At 40.9% G+C, this 23735-nt stretch overlaps 1 protein-coding gene across 2 annotated transcripts in view; it reads right to left on the bottom strand.

Annotated features, from left to right (window-relative positions):
• The window catches only part of ctnnd2b (catenin (cadherin-associated protein), delta 2b), a 212907-nt gene that overhangs the window by 166194 nt on the left and 22978 nt on the right, over nucleotides 1–23735 (bottom strand). For both annotated transcript variants that reach the window (XM_034233094.1, XM_034233095.1), the window contains exon 2: nucleotides 8112–8248. In XM_034233094.1, coding sequence (XP_034088985.1) covers nucleotides 8112–8243 — 132 coding nt within the window. In that variant the 5' untranslated portion in view covers nucleotides 8244–8248. The remainder of the gene's footprint in view (nucleotides 1–8111; nucleotides 8249–23735) is intronic.

The following is a 23735-nucleotide window of genomic DNA, read 5'->3' as shown; positions in this document are numbered from 1 at the left end:
CCTCACACATGGACCAATGATCAAGAAACATGTTCCACCTGACCAAACACCTGATAGCATAATTGTTGGCTCATCAATCAGGATGTTAGCACTATAAAAAGACCACAGGTGAGAACTTTCTTACAGCAACAATGGAAGCCAACATGGAAGCAAGAGGAAGAGGAGAGGAGGAGGAAGAGCTGGGGTGAGAGTGAGAGGAGGAAGAATGAGAGGTAGAGGTGGAGGGAGAGGACGTGGACAAAGAAGAATACTCTGATGAAATGAAATGTTATCAACCATGGTGTGACGATGAGAGGCTGGACACAGGGTTCAGCCTAATCTAAGCATATTTACTGTCGCCTCTGTAATCCGGACACTTAGACTTGAAAACAGGTTAGTTAGTTTTCAGCTCTGCCTAACTCATGATATATCAGAGCTTATATCTGTTGTGTGAAACGTATTTACTTCATTACTGTAATTGAATTGTTGGCGTGTTGCAGACTATAACTGTACACAAATCCTGCACAATGCACTGTGGTAAACTTACTTTTATACAACACAGACACTGACCATCCACTACGTCTTTGTTGTTTATCTGAAGGACTGAGAAACAAAGAGGTGGAAGGCTAAGGGTTTTCAATGAGGCAGGAAGCAGCAGTTACAAACTGGGTTTTGGCAAACAATGCATCACACTTAGAGAGATCTGAAGCATAGTAGCTATGTGCTGAGATGCATGTTGCACAATGTTAGTTTTGAATAAAATGTGATTTTTTTTTCAACAGCTAATTTGTATTTCTTCATTTACTGTATTTCTGTAAACTCAAGCAATCTTTCTCTGCAGAAACCATCTATGTACAGAGCACAGCCCAGAACAGACGAGAGTGCTTTAGATGATGCTCAGCAGTGTGTAGTTGGGTGGTCAAACAATCTAGTATTATGAATGAAGTGTTATATTTGGTGCTAAAGTTTGCACTTGGTAAGTGTGTATGTAGTTTTGAGGGCAGTTCTTCACTTAGCAGGAGAAATGAGGTGTTTTGCACTTTGGGTGTGTAGTTTTGTGAATTGTGTTTAGTGTTCTGAGAAACTGAGCAATTTCGAGAAAAACTGTAATTTGTTGTTTAAGGGCGGCTGGCAAACAGCTTTTAGGCGCAATACCCCCCCCCTGGATTATATATAGTGTAATGGATACAGACTTGTTTTCCACTCATACAAAAAGGCGTATTCGGCCCATTCCCAAACCGCACCCTACCCCTCCGTTTGCGCGTTCACACGGAGGGTCCGCCATATTGAGGGCTGTTCCAAACCAACGAGTGTGGAGCGGTGTGGAAGGGGAGTGGGCTATCAAGCCCTCAAACAGCGAGGCCGTTTCTCAATCTCGAGGATGCTGGCTTGGTAGTTGCGTACTTCCAAGTCACTTCCTTTAGAAACGAAGCAAGTATACTTCCAAGCCACGGCTTCGGAAAACGAAGAAGAATGGAACAGGCTAACAAGTGTGCCACTCTCTCGGTTTCAACATAAACTGTACAGAAAATAAATACCTCACGATGTCTATCTAATTATGAACTTGCTTTACTTTCATGGAACACATTGTTGGTGATAACAAATGTAACAAAGTAACATATTTACCAACACATGTTCTACGCCACTACATACTTACATTTAAATGTGTGCTGTCGGCTCAGCCATTCTCCGCAAGGGTTTTTGAAATTGGTCCGTGTGCAAAGCATTGTGGGGATTTTAAGGACGCGAAGTCTACCCATGTGCAGCCTCGAAATTTCCCCCAAACCAAGGATGCGGCCTCGGTGGAATTCCAAGTATGCTGGACATTGGAACAGTCCTGCTGCGCCACTTGATGACGTAGCATCCTTGAAATATTGGCTTGGAAGCCAGTATCCTCGAGATTGAGAAACGGTCCGAGTCTGCATCGGTGCTGACTTGAGACCGGTCTCTACCTCAACGCTGTGTGTGTCCGTCAGGAAACAAGCTAGTAAAGATGTTTGGAGTTTTATTTGAGTTATTAATTTACATTTGTTGTCTAAGAGATGCTGATTTGAAACCGTCAGTGGCGTTTTTATATGTACAAAAGTGGTAGGGCACAAAAAACTTAGATGTCTATGAGCTTCTGCAGTGAGGTTCATGGCTGGTGAGGCACTGGCACTGACACTTCAGGTTTACCTGAATCAAAATATAATATTATTTTCAAAAGCTTTTTTTGTCTGATGCTTCAATTCATTTTAAACAGACAGTTCAACAGAAGGATACCCAAAAAATGTAATTTTATCATTTCAATATTGAATTGTTCTCTCTTAGTAAGATCCCATTTTCAATAAAATTGCAGTCTTACCTTGACTTGAAGATTAAGTCCATTTGCCTATCCTTCTGGACAAAAATCTCTATTACTTTTTTGTAAAAGTCCTCCTCATGTTCTTGTAGTTTCAAAAGTCTATCATAAATCTAATCTAATCAATAGATTTATGATTCGAAAATTATAAAAGTAGGGTAGACATGTGTATATTATCCGGCTGAACAAAACGTGCATTTATCTAACAGGTTTGTTTCCCACAGATCTTATTTGGAGCTATTTTCTAAAATCCTATGGAGAAATCTCATTGCTTTTTTGTCGAGTGAAGCCATGCGCAGCTTACTTCCGGGTTTTAGGATGCGTCACTGCAGCTCTCTCGTCTCCTCTTCACACACCACACTTTTCGCGGCACACGTACTTACAGCCAATCAGCTCTGAATTATGTGAGATGACGTATGGTGGGGATGGCAGCTCTATGCCCCTAAGCAAGGTCATAATTTGTTTGCCACACACATTAAATAGGAAAATATTCTGAGCATGCGCAGTGTAGTTTTTACAGTCACCATTGACTTAGACCAGTGCTTCTCAAAGTGTGGTCCGCGGACCACTGGTGGTCCGTGAGCGCCCCCTAGTGGTCCGTGAGTATATTGGTAACATTTCTTATTTGAAATAAATAAATACATTTAAGTTTTCCGCACTCTCAAGGGAATATCTCCGCAATGGAGTGAGGTTAAGTTTCACTTTCAATTGCATGATATAGCCCAGCGCCAGAGTTGGGTGTAACGCGTTACTGTAATAATATTACTTTTGTCTGTAACGGAGTAGTGTAACGCGTTACTTTTATAATTTAGTAATCACACTACAGTTACTAACATTGCCCCGACACGCGTTACTTCGTTACTTTTATAAAATAATCACACTCACTGACAGACTAGAGGGGTTTCCGCCGCAGGTTTATATACATGTAGGCCTATGTAATCTGCGCGACTTGCGAGACCACATCTCCACGTGCAGTGCTGCATAAACATGGCTGAGTCTTTTCATCTGTAAACTCCCTCAACGGGGCCGCTCGCTCTCTTTTGTTGATCGCCCTCTCACGGGTGAACAGTTCAATGTCCCGCTTCATTGTAGGAATTCTGTCTCTACCACTTTAGTTTGACCATCTCTGTTACTAAGTTATGGAATACTAAATACATAAGTCATTAGATACCTTACCGTTACTGCGCTCATAAAGAATGATAAGAATAATGCGTCTTGAACTGGTTTCATTAATTAGTGTCTTGACGTTTCACAGACTGTTAGCTTGTTGTGTGGCTGGTAGCCTATTTTAGAGCATATAAAAAGAAAGACTTGTGTTATGTCTTCCTTAAAGCAATAGTAATTGGGGGTGCAAGTGGAGTCTCGCAGAGGCAAAACTGTGGCGCGCACACTGTAGGTGCGCCGCAGTCTGCGTGATCTGCCTGTAGGGAGGGGCGGGCCGGCCCTGCGAGTAAAGTAACGAGTAAAGTAACGAGTAAAGTAACGAGTAAAGTAACGAGTAAAGTAACGAGTTACTTTATGTAGAGAGTAACGAAGTAGTGTAATATATTACTTTTTTTAAAAGTAATATGTAATATGTAATATATTACTTTTTTTTAGTAACGACCCCATCTCTGCCCAGCGCAACACCTTCATCAATCATTTTGCCACTTGTTTGTACCATTTTCAGGCGATTTGTAATTTGTTCAAGAAAAACGATGTGTTTTTTGATATTTGTGGAGTTAGGTGGTCCGTGAGTGTTTTTTTATTGGTTAAGTGGTCCTTGGTATGAAAAAGTTTGAGAAACACTGACTTAGACAGTAAGAGGGAGGGGCAGGATCGGGTTTTGTCCCACATGGCTCTAAACAGCTCAATAGGCACACACTGTGTAGACACTAATTAGAAGAACACAGACTAAAACAGCAATGTACAGACGAATCAGATGATTAAACATGATCTTAAAATATATTTAATATATTTTTTAATTTATTTTTTGCATTTTTTTGTAATCATTATTTGTAATACTTTCTGCTGACACTAGGTGGGACTGTGCCTGCCCACCTGCCCCTAATGACCAGTCGCCACTGAAAACCGTTGTTACATACAGTTACGGCATTTCCTGTTTCTGCCGGAGAGAGGGGAGGCCGTCCCAAAGCTTGCCGCTGTATTTACTCCCTCCATCTGACAGGAGGGAGCCTCATTGAGCTGCGAGTGTGGCTACAGACGGAGTTCACTCCGTCACGGAGGGGTAGGGTCGAGGGAGTGGTTTGGGATTGGTCTACATGTGCCAAACCGTGACTTCCGAACCGTGACGTCGGAACCGTGACGTGATGGATACCGTTAAACCCCTAATAATAACTTCACCGTGTTGCTAGGGCATGAAATATAACATCTCTAGGAGGAAGGGATGGGGGAGAGAGAGTGAGCAACTACCTATTCCTCTTCACTTTCTTCAGATATATGACACTGCTTCCATTTCTGTCCACTCCTCTCCACCCTTTTTCTGCACATTTCATCAGAAGGGCCATTACTATGTCCTAGAATAGATCATCTGTCTCCTAGCCCACGTGACCTATTAAGAGTAGGGATGGACCTCCAGAACATTCTAGTAACTTGCAGCATGGTTTTAGTCTAAAACACGCAGAATCCATTATTTTTCACTCCCAGCCTTTTCACCAGCTATCTTTAGCATCTGAATTTTAGAGTCCTACTCAGGCATACACACAGTGTCCATGCTATCAAGTATCCATTCAAACTTTGCACCCACACACACAGATTTAACAGTATATACGAAATAAATAAAAAAATCAATGCTGCAGAATCCAATATATTGTATTTTTTATTCCTCGCAATCTCCATTTCAAAATCTTGAGCCTACATTACCCACAATGCAACTCAACGATCAGGTGCTTGTGTAGTCCGAGATGCTTCCCTCAACTAGAGATGAGGAACAGGCTAAAGGGGTTAACTAATGGATGTATAAAGAACTTTTGATGCAGCATTGGAGGCGGGTCTCTTCCTATGAATATTGTTCAGTGTCTCATGCCCAAAACATTTGACACCTAGTATAAAATTATACAGATCTTCCAGTGATTGTCCGCATCCATTGGCCAATAAAGTGTCATTCTGTTTTCCGCTTTTCGTGCATTTTACATTATTGTTCTTCTAATGATTTAAATAAGAGCTATTCAATTCTTCAAACTGAGACGTTCATTTACCTTAATAATAATTGATCTGCTGATTTATAGATGTTTCTTGTTATGTAAGAGGGGGAGTCTTTTTAGGCCTGATGACATCACGTAGATTTAGAGAACGAAGAAGATGCAATTCTTCGGTTGGGCCACTACTGTATGTCAAATTGGCTTCAAATTTGGAGCTTTCTTGGTGCTAGGGTAAACTCTTTTTTAAGCCACATTTTCATTTTCAAACTTCTAGTCTTTAGCAATGTATCAATTGTATCCAGATACCTTGAATGTGTCATCATGTGGTATATGTCTCGTCTGAGGGTGGTGTAGTGCATGGATGTATAATAATAATGGATGTGCTGCCAGAACGCACCGGAACGCCGCTCCGGCACTTCAAAATAAATTGCAGTACGCATAAGGAGCCGCAGTTTTTGCGTGGCTGTGTCTTTAGTTGTAAGCCCAGTGGCTATCTGTTCATCTGTTATACTGATCATACAATAACGCCATCGTAAAGAATATGCTACATTACAGTACTAGTACTTCTGGGTCTTTGTGTGTCATTCAAGCTCGGCTGTGTGTGTGTGTGTGTGTGTGTGTGTGTGTGTGTGTGTGTGTGTGTGTGTGTGTGTGTGTGTGTGTGTGTGTGTGTGTGTGTGTGTGGCACGAGCGCATTTTGTTTGTGAGAGAGAGAGAGAGAGAGAGAGAGAGAGAGAGAGAGAGAGAGAGAGAGAGAGAGAGAGAGAGAGCGGTACCGGGGATTGTTGTTATTAGCATCTGGTTAGCTAGCTATGCTAATGAATATAAGGAGCTTTTTCTACAACCAGGTGGAAAAGAGCTCTCTCCTGACAGACTGAGAGGCTCTGATAACCTCAGCTCAGTGAGGTAAAGGCACACCTTTATATGATCATTATAGTTATAAAAAAACAAGAGAATACATGAAAAACAGGTATAAAATGCTATATGACAGTAAAAAAAAGTTGTTATTATTAAACAAGAATACAGTTTTGAGTGATTTGTAAAATATCCATAAAGAAAAATAAAATCTGCTTACAGTTCTGTTTCATATGGATGTTGAGAGATGTATCCATAGATGTTTTTAACTTCAACATTTAAAAAAAAATCTTCCCGGGGAACATGCCCCCCGGACACCCCTAGAGAAGGTTAGGTCCACCCCCCCACTTAAATCATGTTCACATGGATAGGATACTAAATACATTTGCACACATCTTGTGTCCATATCCATACGTGCATGCATGCGCGAGTCATGGTAAAATATCTGGATTAAGGGGTTGCTTTTTCTTTGCACAGCATGAAAGAAAGGCGAAATGAATGGGCTGGGATTTTAGTTTTTTTTATGCAGAGGTTGAATTCAATAAATTTGTACGGCCCTCGGAGGATGTTGTAAAAATTGAAATGGCCCTGGAGAGGAAAAAGGTTCCCCACCCCTGCCCTACAGTATTAAATCTGTTTTCTGCTTATTTGTGCTGTTGTACGTTGATTGGTACTTAAATGGGAGAGTAAGCTGATTGGACGTTGTTTTGAATACACTGGTGGTGTTGCTCGGGGGGAGGCCATGGTTATCCACCAGTCCATCTGTTAAAAATGTTGGTACAGATTAATTCATGTGGACAATTTTGGGACGGATTAATATTACATTTGGCAGTGACATAAATGGCCCTTAGAGGCTAAACCTAATGACTTTGGGGGTCATTTGCTATCTTGCACCATCAGCAGCAGGTACAAAACTTCACCTTTCAGGTCCACACCTCTAAAACTAATCCAATTCTCATCAGCAAAGTTTTCCCTCCATTTTGTTTCCAATCTCACAGCGTTGTTTGAGCTTTGCCACAGGAAGAGACTGCTAGGAATTGCTGTAGACCTTTAGTCTTGCTAAATATTGGATTTGAGGAGACACGATTTAATCATCAGGGATGATATTATCACTGTTCAATGGGAAACTTTCACTTCTCAGTGTACTGTCAAATCTAAAACAATTGCTGTATGTTATTTGTCAAAGCAAAGAATGAAAGGGGGCAGCATACCTATGGAACATTCAAAAAGTAAAGAAAATAAATGGCAGTAGTCAAAAAGGAAAGAGAAGTAAAACAGATGGAAACATCATGACACATTATGGCAGAGTCATGAATATTCTTGATTTCATGAATAGATAATAAGCACAGATCTTCATGTTGGTTTTATTTCAAAAGTAGTCAAGGTGGCTTTGTCTTTTTTGCTTAACTTTTTTGTTATGAACAGTATCTGAAAAAATTAAGGGAAGTGATGCATCCCGCCACATTAGAGCAGTTTCAAAATTACTCTGAGTGGCTGTAGCCTGAGGGTTCCTGCTAACAGATGAAAATGTGGTGACATATTTGTGACACATTAGCTCAGACGGAAATTCCATCATTTGTGTTTACTGTTTACTGTCACCATGTCTCACTTTGAAAAAACTGAAGGAATTATCCCCACTAGTTTCTGGAATTCATATTTCATTATTTGTGACAGCACGCACACACACACACACACACACACACACACACACACACACACACACACACACACACACACACACACACACACACACACACACACACACACACACACACACACACACACACAGTTCTAACCTGCTCCTTGACGGAGGCGAGGATGGCGGAGGTGGTTTCGGACTCGGATCCATCTCCGTTGGAGGCGTTGAGGACGGGGCTCAACATGGCGGCAGCACTGGCAATGTTAGACGCCACCTCAGGCACTGGCATACCTCCTGGAAAACAAGGGAACATGCATCAATTTTTACTATAATTAAATACACCGTGACATTCCAGCATTTAGGCTCAAACACCTCAGCCTAAATGTTGACATTAGTGTGAAGTCAGAGATGCAGAGGAAAACAATTCCAAGCAAACATTCAATTGATTTTGGGTTGTAGCTAAAAATGTAAATGAACCACGAATGAACCAATCTAAATATGATCCAGCCAGTTGTCCGTTTGCAAAGCATTTCAATGCGTTTTAATTGCATGTTACCTTAACTACATTTGATTCCACTGTGTTTAGATGATCATTCAAACTTTATTTTTTCATTTCTTATCGAAATTATTTATGTTTAGGGTCATGTGGAGCTGGTACTTATCCCAGCATGCATTTGGCAAGGGGCAGGGACATCACAGGTGCGCTAGTTTCTTTGAATTAGGGAAATATAGGTCAGTGCAAAGAAAGTGTCTAGACTGCACTGAGATCATGTGCACTTTGTTTATTTTGGTAAACTGGCAAGGAAAGTAAATGCAGGGTAGAGCGAGTCAATATAATAGTAGTAGGTACGGTGTGTATGTTGGTTGGATGTGTGGGTAAATAGTACCATGACAAATACTTGGTTTGTGACAAGATGTGAATATTTATCAAAAAAGGCAATCCAGTTCACATGAAAATAGCGGTGTATGGGTTTATTTGCACTAGAAAAAAGGTACACATCTGGCACATATTTGTGGCAAATGGTTCTTCAGTACCTAGGGCATTGGAATGTTACATGTAAAGCCCACACAAAAAAAGCATTTTGCTCCATTTCAGTGGTAATGCTTTAAGTAGCAAAAACTTTCTTAATCCCGAAGAGAAATTCAGTTCTTGACTCTGGTGTTATTTTACAATTACACACATAGAATACACACATAGACACTAATGGAGAGGTGGCAGAGCGAAGGGGACGCCAGTGTTCCAGTACCCGGGGGCTGCTTGCTCTGTGCCCTGAAAATAGCAGTGTACTTGAACCAACGACCCTTCAGTTCCCAACACACTGAGCTACTGCCACCAATAGTGGTTTTACCATTGTAGTAGTGCTACTATGACTTTTCTTGCTTGTATTGGCAACAACAAAAAAGTCAAATTATGACATGCTTTGGCAGAAAACCTATTCAAACACTGTTTGCTACCATCAAAATGTTCAATGCAGATGTTTGTAAGAAATGTATGTTTCTGGCTGAATACATAACTCATAAATATGTACTTTTAAAAAAAACAGAAGGTTTCCCTTAACAGCTGGTTAAGGTAAAGTCTTCAACATGCACCTTTTTGGACAATCAGAAGAGCCTGAACAATGGTCTGCCATATAAATAAATTGGCTGGTCAAAGGGGCTTCATTTACAGTAGAGAAGCAAAGGTAAAATACAAAAATAAAAACGTTTATACAAAATGGTTTGTAGTTTTATTAATTAACTACATAAAGATTGTCAAACTACATCACTATGAACATTTGAATGTAATTGAACAACCAGCAAACTACGGCGAAATGCACTACTATTTTTTTCACATGTTCCTCAATAGTAGCAACAGTATTAAAACTTAAATTAAATCCCAAAATAGCCGAAACCTAAAGTCAAACACTAAGTATCACAGTCCAACCTTCAGAGGGACTGGCATATACACACAACCGCACACACTCGCATGCTTGATGCCATGTGTCATCCTGTATTTGACCAGGCGTTGGAGGACACAGGCTTCACATGTGCCGTGTAATCCTGATGCAGCACAGAGCTGGTGTAACAGCTGCATCAGCCAGCTTTACACACTGATGAAAGGCTTGTCATGAGGAATCTGACACACACACACACACACACACACACACACACACACACACACACACACACACACACACACACACACACACAGGCTGTCGGCATGAGGCAGCACTTGCCTGAAGAAATGAAAGTGGAGCCTGTGAGCAGAGTGGACGGATAGGTGTTAAAAAGTGAGAGTATAGATGTGAAAATGAAAGGAAAAGAGGAGAGGAAACAGAGTGAAGAAAACAGAAGGGGGAGGAGGAAGGCGAGGCTAGGAGAAAAGACAGATACAAGAGGAGTAGGAGGGCTAGAAAAAGAGAAGAGAAAAAAACTATTCTTGCATGCTGCTAGGCAACAATCGCTGGTCACTGAAGGCTGCTAATATGGCTGACCTGGCTTCACATGTCTTCCATTTTGGAGAGTGTTCCTCTTCTCCTCCACCTATCCATCCCTTATCTCTGTTTCTGAACTTAAATGTTTTATAACCATGCCTTTCTACTTACCCTACATGTTTTTTCTTCTCCTTCCCTCCTCACTATCCTCCTCCTCTGAACCTTTTCTCCCCCTTTCCCTTTCTCCTGCCCACTTCACTTGACCTATTTCAGTGTCTCCTCATCTTTTCAGCGCATTTCTGCTGTATTAGGCAACATGCAGTGAAGGGTGACAGGAGGAGGAAGACTGGAAAGGATGATGTTTGGATTTGAACCTGCAACGCTGCACCTGAGCCCTCATGAACACTTGGTTGCTTATATGGCCTCGTGACACCGCTACATGCTTCACAGTCTTCACACTGTCTCTCTTTTCTCTCCTTCTCAATATTTTCTTTTTTTTTTACTCTCTGGCTGCATTATCATGTGATGGCACGTTCCTTTCATCCTGTCTCTCATATCTACCTCCCTGCCTACTTACCGCCCTTTGACTTCCCTCCCTTTCCGTCATTGCTCTTCTTCTAATCACATCACACGATGTCATCACTCTCATCGTCACCTTTACTCATCCTAATCTGTCTCAATTCCTCCTATTCTCAACAGAATAATCCCCCAAATCCCTCTGTTACACTCTTTACTTTTTACTTGAAGAGATAAAGTAGTCAACCTGAGTTAACATGTTCCTTGCTAGCTGGAATATTGGCTATTAGCTTGTTTGGGCAACGGCTTGTCTCTTTTAATAAAGCATTTTTAAAGATTGTTTTAGATTCCCAGGTGCATGATGAAGACATGGGGCTGATCAATGAGCTGCATTGTTCCCCATATAATGTTTTCACCACACAACACTTTTTGTATAGCGTGTTACTGCTGCATATCCAATTGTTACTACTGCTCAGTCAATTTAGAAAATGTACCAACGTTATGTACTGATTCTTGACTGCACAGTGTAACCTTTTTGTAAATGTATCTATCCCCGAGAATCTTTGAAATTCACCATTTTGGATTTTGGAGAGACTTTGACTCAATTGAAAGCCAAAATAGCACATTTACAAGGGAAAGTACTGCAGTCTAATATTTTCTTTAGAATAACTACAACATTAAAAGGATTATAGTACAGAAACTAAGATTACAAAATACATTAAACATTGCTAAGTTAGCATTGTGTGCATCTTAGCTTGTTAATATTAGCATAGCCCCTCTAAAGCCTCACATAGCTGCTAGCATGGCGGTAGACTTTTGTTTATATATGTGATTTCAGTTTTTCCCCTCCCCCAGTATATTTCACCATTTTAGTAGTCAATGTATTAGTCCAAAAATATGACAAATTCCTCTACGTCGGTGATGAATGAAGTTCTTATCGTGAATTAATTCTCTCTTTGATTTGTGGGGAAATCCCTATGCATGAAACAGACACATACATTCAAGCTTGAAATTGATTAGAGACCCAGATCAGATAGCGTAGCGGCCTGTGGCCCAATTTGCCAATAGAACAAAACAAGAGAATCTCTGGTTTTGACTGTGCATACAGGGCAGGCAGCCAAATATAGGTCAGCACAACAGACCGTGTCCAAGCCCCCATCCCACAACTGATCACTACAAAGCTGCTTTCCCCAATAACAGCCATCAGAACTAGGTTATAGAGGCCCACAGCCCAGCTAGAGACAAGACTTTGAAAATGGATTAGGCCTAAAAGCTTTATTTCACTGAAATATAATCTTGGATTTTTTTAGGTCTATATTTCAGCGCCGTAATGCAGGGGTATTTAGCCCTGCATTTCAAAGCAGTAATCTCAGATATTGCTGTTACATTGTAAATGCAGCTCACCATGATTGACAAGGCTGACATGGGGAGTACTGAGCTTAATATTTTTACCCTTTAAGCTCATCAGTCTGAGACTGGCGTGTTTTGGTGAAGATGGAATTCAGATCAGCAACAAATCAGATTCATGTCCATGTAGAAGTGTAATTTCCCTGTGGTACGGATCGTTGTGTGTGTTGTTTACTTACATGTACAACTGTGTTCTTGTTTATGTATACAAAGCACTGGAGCAAACCTGTGTGTATATTATTTCTGTGTGTATCCCTTCTGGGGTGTGAGTGTTTGTTATGGGTTTGACAGGCAGTCCCATGTCGCCTCATTAGAACTTGTTTTGTTTGGGCTTCACCAGTCAACTGCCCCTTTGTCTGGACCCTGTGCCCATGACTCAGATGTATAATTAACAAGAGTTTAACAGTTACATTAACAATGCCATTAGCGCTGTGTCTCATTGTGTATTCATTGGGTGAAGCGTAGGGCTGTGCGATTATGGCAAAAATCATAATCACGATTATTTGGTCAATAATTGATATCACGATTATTTTGACGATTATTAATTGACCATTTATTGAACTTTAAAACAAATAATATTTTACCAATAAACAAGATCAATAAATGTGTTGGAGCGCACTTCCAAAACCATACTAAACCTATATTAATATGATAAATAAAAATAAATTAGACCAAAATAAATGAAATCAAATATGTTGCAGTGCACTGTCACAACCTACTGAAAACTCCTTAACATATAGCCAACATTTTGGTAAAAACATATTCAACATATTCCACTCAGTTAAACGTTGAAGGCTGGCCAACCGTCATGGTCCAGAAGTAACAGGAAATAAATGTTGAACTACAATTTAAGACCAAATAAAAATGTTTAGGCCACCATGGCAAATGCTGGTAGGACTGCTCATGTCATATCTTAAAGATTTTTTGCAAGAAATACCAGCCTGTTTGTTTACATGGTCTGGTTTCAGAGATGAGCGCAGGCAGGTGACGATATTGCCACCTGTACTGAAGACCCTCTCTGAAGAGGAACTTGTGGCAGTGCTGCCACATATGACACAGGAAAAAAAGAAAAGACTCTGAAGAACCCTTTCTTTGCCATTATATAAAAATAGTGTTGCTACAAAAGTATAAATTAGGCTTACTAATAAGACAACTCAGATCTGAAGCTACACAGGAATCTGCTGCAGCAACAGTGCAATAAAAAAGACAACATTAATAGAATCAAACCCATTTTTTGTTGCATTTTATTAGAGTATAAAAAATAAATGCCTTTAAAATAGGATGCAAGCAACACTAGTTTCTGAACTGATAGACTATAATCAATTTAAACAGAACAGATCTTAATGTTTGCATTCTTATACCATTTTGTACAATAATTATCATGAATAAATTCAAACAAACTAAAACTTACAGCAGATTAATAACGGTATCTAAATTGAGTTTTTATTATATCAAAAACCTGTTGAAATGCTGCTGTTATTTTTACTGTCCCACAAAAGCGCGTCGCAGCCTCCAGGAAAGCTTCTTTCACAACTTCGCCGTCTTTGAAAGACTTCATGTGTTTCGCAAGAACGTGACTGACACGATAAGATGCTCTGGTAGCAGCCTTGCTCTTATTGTTGGGCCTGGTGAAAATGGACTGCTGTGCATTTAGCTGTGCTCTCAGGCCCCTCCCCTTTTGGAGCGTAGGGCAGAATTAGGAGGGAATTCCGTCTCGTAGCGTTTGTGCACTGTTTTGAAATGCCGCTCCTAAATTACCCTTCTTCGATAAAGCCACGCTCGCATTGCAGATGAGACAGATGGACTTTGAATTGGAATAGATACAAAAATAATGATCCTCCCACTTGGAGTGAAAATTATATATTTTGGGCTTTTTTGCTTCTGCCATAATTGCGGTCTTGTGTGTGTGCGGACTGTCACTCCTGTTGACCATCCATGCTGTTGACACGGACAACTTCAGCGAACTAGTGCACTGCTCACCAGCCACGCCCGGACACATGGGGTGAGGCCGGCCAATCACAAAGCTTTGATGCGTTCAAGTGCATTATTCTGGCACGGGAACATTATGTTACAGGACATTAACGATAAAACAGAATATTGTTGTTCTATTTTTAGACACATCTCGCGATCGACTGGGAATCTCCCCGCGACCCTTCTTTTTAACTAGTTGCTGCTCTTGTTCTGACATCTTCGCTTGCGCTGAACACTCAAAACACATGTCACTCCCACGTGGCCGAGTGGGCTTTTAGGGAGGGGCGAAAGCGCACCCAGCAAAATAATCGTATTTTGTCAATTATGCTGTTTTCCTAATCGTCGCAAACCATAATCGTAATCGCGATTAAAATACGATTAATTGCACAGCCCTAGGTGAAGGTATGTCTTTTTTTTGGTTTTACCCTTAGTACTGTGAGGCGGAATTTCCTTCAGACTTGTTTTCTCAAATAGCACTAAATTAAACGCGTTGTGTCTGGGATTTAAGTTTGCATGTTAATCCTCTCATCCGTGTTCACTATTGACTTCTGAACACAACATATTTCCAAGTGCCAAGAACCCTACCAAGTGTATACCTTATAAGAAGATAGTTAAAATCAGCAAATGTTGTGGCAACCATTTCTCCTAAGACATATGTTGGCTATTCATTTGCTTTCCAAATGCATACTGAATTAAGATGCCTGGCATGTTTCTATCAATCCACTGTGAGATTGATACAAGCATTGGGCCTGCCTTAAGTCCTACTAAATTGTGGTGGTGAATCACCAACCCAATGAGAATTACCAATGGACTCTGCAGCTTCTCTTGGATCCATGAAACCTGTTTTGTATTCTCTAGTTTTGGTTCACTGTTACCCATCTCATTAGCCCTTTTCTTAGCAGGTTGCTGGTTTGAACTTTGCCCGGTACTAAATTACAGAGGGACACAAGGTTATTGTAGCTGTTGAACACATGAGATGCATGTGTTATTTGCTAACAACTTAGCCATATAGATATACTGTATGTCATTGTTGCATTTTTTCTGTTACATCCCTGTGGCAAAAAAGGGCTATATTTAAGTGCATGTCTATAATTTAGGGATACGCTCTGCACAGCTCTCAACATGGAGATGTAAAGTGAAATCACTTGTATGTTCGTAACATATACACAGCCTTTAAATGAATTGCTTTTCACTACAGAGCTGTCACTAGCGGACAATGGCAGATGGTCTTGCAAGCATCATTGAGGGTTAATCACCCATCAGACAGATTTATCCATGGTAAAAGTCCAGATGCTAATGGACATTTACTGCGAACATACTCATGTACTCACAGACATATGCATACTTCTGTGCATCCATTCGATTGGCAAAAATAGAAATCCATTATTTAAAAAAAAGTATTATCAAAGGTATTAAAACACAAAGCCTTTTACACCACAAGGAAAACACTTGCCACATCACTTCAGAGAGCTGCTGCTGTGATGTTATTTTACTGCCTGGATGCCTGGCTCACTGAATATGGATCACAATTCAATTGAGCCTGAGTGATTGTGTTCTCATTTTCAAAAAGCTGTATCTATTTTGAGCTTAAATGCTAATGATGCTCAATGATGTTGGTGTTGGTGTGTGAGAGAAAAGTAATGCTGATTATATAATCGCAATACCTTTAAGTTCCAAGGACAACTAGTAACTTCGGTACCAGCCCACTGGGTGTTCACTTTGATTTCTGTTTTTCCCCCGGCACGTTCAGGCTTCATATGGCTAATTACCCAGAAGGCTGGTGGAGATATAGTGGAAGACTCTGAAGAAAACAAGACTCATACGTCTTGTTCATAAGCTGAAAGGCTATAGTAGTAACAAGAAGAAAGACAGTAGGAGGACATTCCCTGAAATCAAGGTAGCATGATGGTCAGAACAAGGGCCATTAATACAGTATGTGTACCAATGCCATTGCGACTATTAATAATGATAATTTCAGTACAAAATAAGCCGACTTCACTAAAGTGAACTTTTGTGCGAATTACATATGCACCTTTCCAAAAGTGGAACTGAGGCTATTATCTGAGATCCGCCAGACTCCTTTGACAAAAATCCTATTTTGCTTTGCAGAACATGTAAGTCGTTGGTCTTCCATTTACTTGGGTTATCGTGTGACTGATGAATCTGAACTAACCCTTCAAACGCCAAAGTGATATGTTGAGTTAATAATACATTATTGTTGTTTCATCTTAGTTTCAACCAATGTTCGTTGGACACTAAATGAGACATACATTTGTGACATACTTTGCCGCCCCACCGACATGTGCTTGCACCATGACAACTAACAACAATAGTCATTTTCTTTCGACCTAGTCAAATGACCATAGCAAATGTTCATTTTACTATTGAAGTTTTGAGCATCCATCCATCCATCCATCTTCTCCCGCTTATCCGTGGTCGGGTCGCGGGGGTAGCAGTTCCAGCAGAGAGCCCCAAACTTTCTTTTCCCTGGCGACATCAACCAGCTCTGACTGGGGGATCCCAAGGCGCTCCCAGGCCAGCGAAGAGATATAATCCCTCCACCTGGTCCTAGGTCTACCCCTTGGTCTCTTCCCAGCTGGACGTGCCTGGAACACCTCCCTAGGGAGGCGCCCCAGGTGGCATCCTAACTAGGTGCCCGAACCACCTCAACTGGCTCCTTTCGACGCGAAGGAGGAGCGGCTCAACTCCGAGTCCCTCCCTGATGACCGAACTTCTCACCTTATCCCTAAGGGAGACACCAGCCACCCTGCGGAGAAAACCCATCTCGGCCCGCTTGTATCCGCGATCTCGTTCTTCGGTCATGACCCATCCTTCATGACCATAGGTGAGGGGTAGGAACGAAAATGGCCCGGAAGACCGAGAGCTTTGCCTTCTGGCTCAGCTCCCTTTTCGTCACAACGGTGCGGTAAAGCGACTGCAGTACCGCTCCCGCTGCTCCGATTCTCCGGCCCATCTCACGCTCCATTGTTCCCTCACTCGAGAACAAGACCCCGAGATACTTGAACTCCTTCACTTGGGGTAAGGACTCATTCCCTACCTGGAGTGGACAGTCCATCGGTTTCCTGCTGAGAACCATGGCCTCAGATTTGGAGGTGCTGATCCTCATCCCAGCCGCTTCACACTCGGTTGCGAACCGATCCAGTGAGTGCTGAAGGTCGCAGACCGATGAAGCCATTAGAACCACATCATCTGCAAAAGCAGTGGTGCAATCCTTAGTCCACCGAACTGCAGACCCCCTCCCCCATGACTACGCCTCGAAATCCGATCCATGTATATTACAAACAGGATTGGTGACAAAGCGCAGCCCTGGCGGAGGCCAACCCTCACCGGAAATGGGTCCGACTTACTGCCGAGGACCCGGACACAGCTCTCGCTTTGGGAGTACAGAGATTGGATGGCCCTGAGTAGAGACCCCCTCACCCCATACTCCCGCAGCACCTCCCACAGTAACTCCCTGGGAACTCGGTCATACGCCTTCTCCAAGTCTACAAAACACATGTAGACCGGATAAGCGTACTCCCAGGCCCCCTCCAGGATCCTTGCGAGAGTAAAAAGCTGATCCGTCGTTCCACGACCAGGACGGAATCCGCATTGTTCCTCCTCAATCTGAGGTTCGACAATCGGCCTGACCCTCCTTTCGAGTACCTTAGAGTAAACTTTCCCGGGGAGGCTGAGTAGTGTGATGCCTCTGTAATTGGCACACACCCTCTGATCCCCCTTTTTAAAAAGGGGAACCACCACCCCGGTCTGCCACTCCTTCGGTACCGTTTCCGACTTCCACGCAACGTTGATGAGACGTGTCAACCATGACAGTCCCTCAACACCCAGAGCCTTCAGCATTTCCGGGCGGATCTCATCCACCCCCGGGGCTTTGCCACTGTGGAGTTGTTTGACGACCTCAGTGACCTCCCCCCGGGAGATTGGTGTTGATCCCCCGTCATACTCCAGCTCTGCCTCTAACATAGAGGGCGGAGTTGTCGGGTTCAGGAGTTCCTCAAAGTGTTCCTTCCAACGCCAAGTTTTGAGCATTGATTATCTTATTTTATTTGATCTTGTAGGCAAATCAAACACATTGCCGTAAACTACCATGAGTCTGTCATATTGGACGAGAGCACCTTTCAGTGCTGGACAGTCAACATTATTCTCCTTCTGAATTCAGAAAACGGCTAACACTGCTCCTAGCAATCGCTACTGTGATCTGATAATCAGGCTTGAAATAGAAAATAAATCAAAGTAGAGGTTTCTGAAAGTTAAAAAAATTACATTGTGGCCTGTGGGGCATCAAAAGATTTGCAGCATCTGAAGGGTAAGCAGGGCTTTTGCCTTTTACTTTAGTGGAGTTAGGTAAAGTGGGTAAACACACTGTTTCTTCATCTTATGATTTAAATAAACTCTTTCAATCAATTTGCAGTATGTATTTGAGTGTAAACTCCAATGTAGATACTGATTACAAATGGTTTGCAAAGGGAAGAAGCAGGATTAGTGGTGATTCGGAGGGATTTGGTGAACCTATTCAAAAGCCAGAGCCATATAAAGACACTGGCATCATTAACAAAATGACAGTGTTAGTGGGGCATAATCCATACACAGATATATGGAAGAAGTACACTTTATTACTAGTGTCCGTCTTTCAAGTGAGTAGAAAAATTGTCGCACCAAAGATAAAATAATCTAACAGAAGCACAAGCGTACTCTGCGGAATGCTGAGACAACACCACCACTTGGAGAGCTCACAGGAACAAAGTACTAAAGTAGACAAATGTAGAAACTGATCAGCTGTGATTTCTCTGGCTTTCAACTGACTTTTCTGGAGCTACCCAATGACACAAACTCAGTCGAAAAATCTAATCAGCGTATACAGTAGTAAGTATTTTTTATAGAGCACTGCTTTTAAGCTTTTTTCAAACATATCCTTAGATCATTTTAACACAACATGGAATAGAACAGATACAATAACAGGTACGATAACATATTTAATACCAAGCTAACAAGATTTACTGTCCTACCTAAATGAAGTCCAAAAAAAGGCCTGCTCTGACTGTCTCTAGCTATACAGCACAGAGGTAGAAAACGTATCACAATGCCGTGATAACTTTTCTCTATTTCCAAATGAAGCCACTTGATTGAAACCAGTGAAATCTTTCTTCTGAGGTACATTTTACACATGGCACTCATACTCACATTTCCCAAACCCCTTTCCTTTGATAGACATCTGTGGGCTTTAGTTACACTCCCTAAAACGACACATATTCCATAAAGAAACAGCAGCTTGTAGCAGCGATAACACTGAGACTGCACAATGTTGACTCCTGCAGGTATGATAATTGATCTCTGTCTCAAGCCTTCAAAAGGCAGAAGCTTCTACTGTAAGCACATCAGACTTCCCTGCACAGAAACAACATTAAACTAAAATATGCTCGCACGATAAACACTTCATTTGGTTTATGAGCTGAAAGGGGGGCTTCCTTCTTGGGATATTGGACATTTACACAAATTACTTTTGCAATTCATGTAGTTTTGGCACAAAAACAATGTCTAATGTTGATCTCCGATAAACTGTTAGGGCTTCTTGATTGTTTTCTTCCCGTATGATGTCATTAAGAAACCTCTAAAGGAAACTTCTGTTTATTACTCACATTAAGAGGATTATTTTAGTTTGTATCACAAGCACAGGTGAATATAGACAAAGTTGGTAAAGTTAAAACACGTTTTTTTCCCGCAAGTCTGCAAGAAGAAATGCTATTGAAGCAAAATAAACCAAACTCTTTCAATTGACCCATGCATGCTTTTGCTTCGCCTTATTAATGTTTTTAATAACCTAAAGGCAATAAAGGGGATAGTTATCACCACTGTATATTATAAATGTATGATATTACATAATAAATGATTCACAAAGTAATTCCCACAATCTTAAAAGGAGTAAGTCAGTTTTGCTGGCTTCTTTTGCTACTCAGTATTACATAATGATTCAACACAAAGTTAAGCATACTGGCACAGAGCGTACCGTACAGATATAGAAAATACACAGACCATGTTGCTCTGCCTTTGTGTGTCTGTGGCATTATAGCCAGTGAAGCTTCAAGTTGGCACACTGAGACAGACTGTTGGGTACTACTGACTCAAATGAAATCAGAAAGCATCTTGTCCCAACAGTGCTGGAATTATTCATTTATCCGTGTGCAGGATTAAAAAATGTATATTAGACTACATCTTTACATTGCCTTTTTGATAATTCATTTTGATAATTAATTTTGTAATGTTATAACAGACAGCAATGGGTGCCTGCAGCTATCAGCCTGCACAATCAAGGGATTACCATGTAACCCATTAAAAGTAACCTGTATACTTTACATACATTAAATCTGCACTGTTTGTACAAAGACCTGCACTCGCATCTGCACACTTACATATAAATATATTTAACAATCCGAACCCAAATATGTATATATTTTCTATCAACTGTTCAACGTTTTACCTTGTTGTGATATCAGTTACTATACATTTTAGATTTTTTTAATTCATTTTTGTACTATTCATTTTTTCTCCCTTGTGTGAATCTGCACTGTCCTGTTTTTTCTAAATCTCTCTATAAAGGTCAAATTTCACTTGTTTTGCATCAATCTTGATACAGGGTACTTATTATATGTTATAGTTTGGATTCCTAAAGCTTTTAGTCTACTATCCCATCATTCAAGGGTGGTTTTCACTATAAGTAATGTTTTCTTTTTGGACGGACACTATAATTTAAAATGTTTTACTTTGTTCAATCTGAATTGACTTAAAAAAAAAAAATCTATATTGATTCTGACTTTTCTACATCCAACTCACAGGTGTATCATTGCTTTGAGAAAAAAGATTATTAATGTACCCCTTTTAAAAGGGAAGATATAGTCATTTGTTCTGGGAATGTCATTTTCGAGCCTGAGACCTGAAAAACAGGCTCAGGGCTTAACAGGTTAATACATTTGTCCATCACTTCCTCTGCGAAAGCACGGTATGTTTTCAGTATGTTTTTTCTGTCTGGCTGCAGGATTACAGATATTTCCTAGCCCGATTTTGAATGGAGCCCTTGGTGGAAGCTTGTAGCGAAGAACAAATTAAATGTTGGTGCAGATCAGAATCACCTTGGGCAAATTATGTTACACTGTCGTTAACATTGCATCTTCTCTCTCGCATCCATGTTTTTTCCACATTATGACTTAAAGCATGAACACACCGAAGTCAGAAGAATCTACTTCCCAACTCATTTCTTAAACGCTGACATAAAGCAGAAATAAAGTCAATACCCTCTATTTCATTTCCTCCACTTTTCCCTTTATTGCTAGTTTTACACAGCATGCCTTTTCTTATTGTTGTTATACTGTAAGGACATATTGTTTTTACCCTTGGAAATCTAATTCATGAAGCTTTAAATCTTTACATTTGTTGGAAGTTAAGACATCAACCGACTCAAAGATCAACCTATTGAGAGTTTTGACACGAAACTGGACAAAAATGATGATCACACTGGCCTAATCTTGTACTTATGACCTTGTCAAGTAAAATAAATCCTGACGAAATCACTTTCAACCTGATGCCATTTCGATGCAAATTTCCACTGCAGGTTTATCCCCAGGATGTGTGTTGATCCTGGGTCGGAGCAAGCTTCTGCATATTGATGAATCTTGGCGTAATTTTTCAGAAACAGCTTTTTCAAGGTCATTATTTGAGTGTGGGAAACTCGAAAAAGTTGTTTTAAGTCATTAGTGTCAGATCTAATATAAGAAAAGGAGACCTGGATGTTTAAGTTACAATCAACTCTACATATTACTGCCATCAATGTGGGTTTTCTCTGGAAGTTTTTCCTTGTACGATGTGAGGGTCTAAGGATAGAGGGTGTCGTTTTTCTCATACTGATATTCTGAACAATCTGTGCTGTTGTATTTGCTGTAAAGTGTGCACTTTGGCTCGACCAAAAATCGTTTATAAATGTGCTATATAAATAAAACTTGATTTGATCTGAACTTGATGAATGAGAGAAGCATTTGCAGTTAATCTAATGATCACCTTCTAACTGCACTCTGTTCATTTAGCTGATTAACAAATCTCATTACAGAATACTTCAGGAGAATGCACATCATCAAGAGCTGACTGACGTAAATAAAATGAGCATGCATGGACAATCAGATGTTGGTAATGGATATAGGTACTTCTTGGCCAAAAGTGTGTGGACAATCATGCGGCAACATAGGTTTGAAATGTGGAGCCAATGTAGATGCACCTTGAACCTGCATTCTTTCTAAATTCCAACAGGTGGCAAGTGCACTGGATTTAAAAATGAGTCTGATTGTATAGAAGACTATGAGAAAAGGCCCCTACTTCTCACTTGATTTATCACCTCAGTAAATATTTAAAGCAATGTATTCTTAGGGGGCATGGCTATAATGTAATTGACTAGACAATACCTCTCACAGAGTGTCTTCAGTTCAAGAATGTTTATCATAACATTTTGGCTGGCTAATACAAATTGTGTATAGAAATGTCCTTAGCGCAACCCTCTAGTGTCAGACCCACAGCAAAAAAACAACGTCCATTACATTAGTCCACAAACCAACGTCCACTTCTTACTGTATACACAGTCTATGTAGACAATGCATTAGTGTTTTGTTCTTGGGTTGACCCCTTAGTAACAATTAAGGGAATCATTATGCTTCAGCAGAATCAGCACACAATAGTATTTTAATGAGACAATAGTGTGCTCCACCTTACTGGGAGGATCTGGAATACCAACTGTGAGCCAATCTTTTTCACCTTACATCAGTTATCGTCCTCCCCTACCAAAAAAGTTGAAAGGATATTGCTGCATTACTGCTCTTTCACAGCCCTTTCTTCACTCAAACGGCGCGGATTAACTCCACCTTCTCAAGCAGATCCTCTGAATGCGCCAATTTCATTGAACCCAACTGACATTGCGACCTTTTGATATCATGATGTGTCAAAGCTTATATAGTGCTTGCAGAGTCAGAGTTTGCTAATGCTTGAATCAATTGAGAAGTTTTAGAATATTGTTATAGTTCACGGATCAGTATCAAAGATGACACTGGCCCTGCTGAGTACCACCTGACCCCCCTAGTTCAGGAAATAAGTCATGGAAAAGAGATTCACTGGGATTGGCCCAAAATGTAGAGAGTAACAGGAGACTCCTGCTGGCTAGTTGATGGGACAACAACAGGGAAGCACTTGGGATAACCTCAGGCCAAGGAGAGAGAAAGAGAGAGACCTTCACACCAAGCAACACAACTGACCTCCATATAGTGCAGGTCAATGCTAATGCGCTCTTATTGATGAACACACACAAAGACACATGAGCGGGAGGAAGAGATAGAGAGAGGTCTCCAAGTTTCCCACTGTGTTCGATAAAATGCTGAAATGACATTCAGTTACAGTACACATACACACTTGTATCCAACTTT

The sequence above is a fragment of the Gymnodraco acuticeps genome, unplaced genomic scaffold (assembly GCF_902827175.1).
Source record: "Gymnodraco acuticeps unplaced genomic scaffold, fGymAcu1.1, whole genome shotgun sequence".
Taxonomy (NCBI): Eukaryota; Metazoa; Chordata; class Actinopteri; order Perciformes; family Bathydraconidae; genus Gymnodraco; species Gymnodraco acuticeps.
Note: the sequence above shows the minus strand (reverse complement) of the source record. Positions and strands in the feature narration are given on the sequence as shown.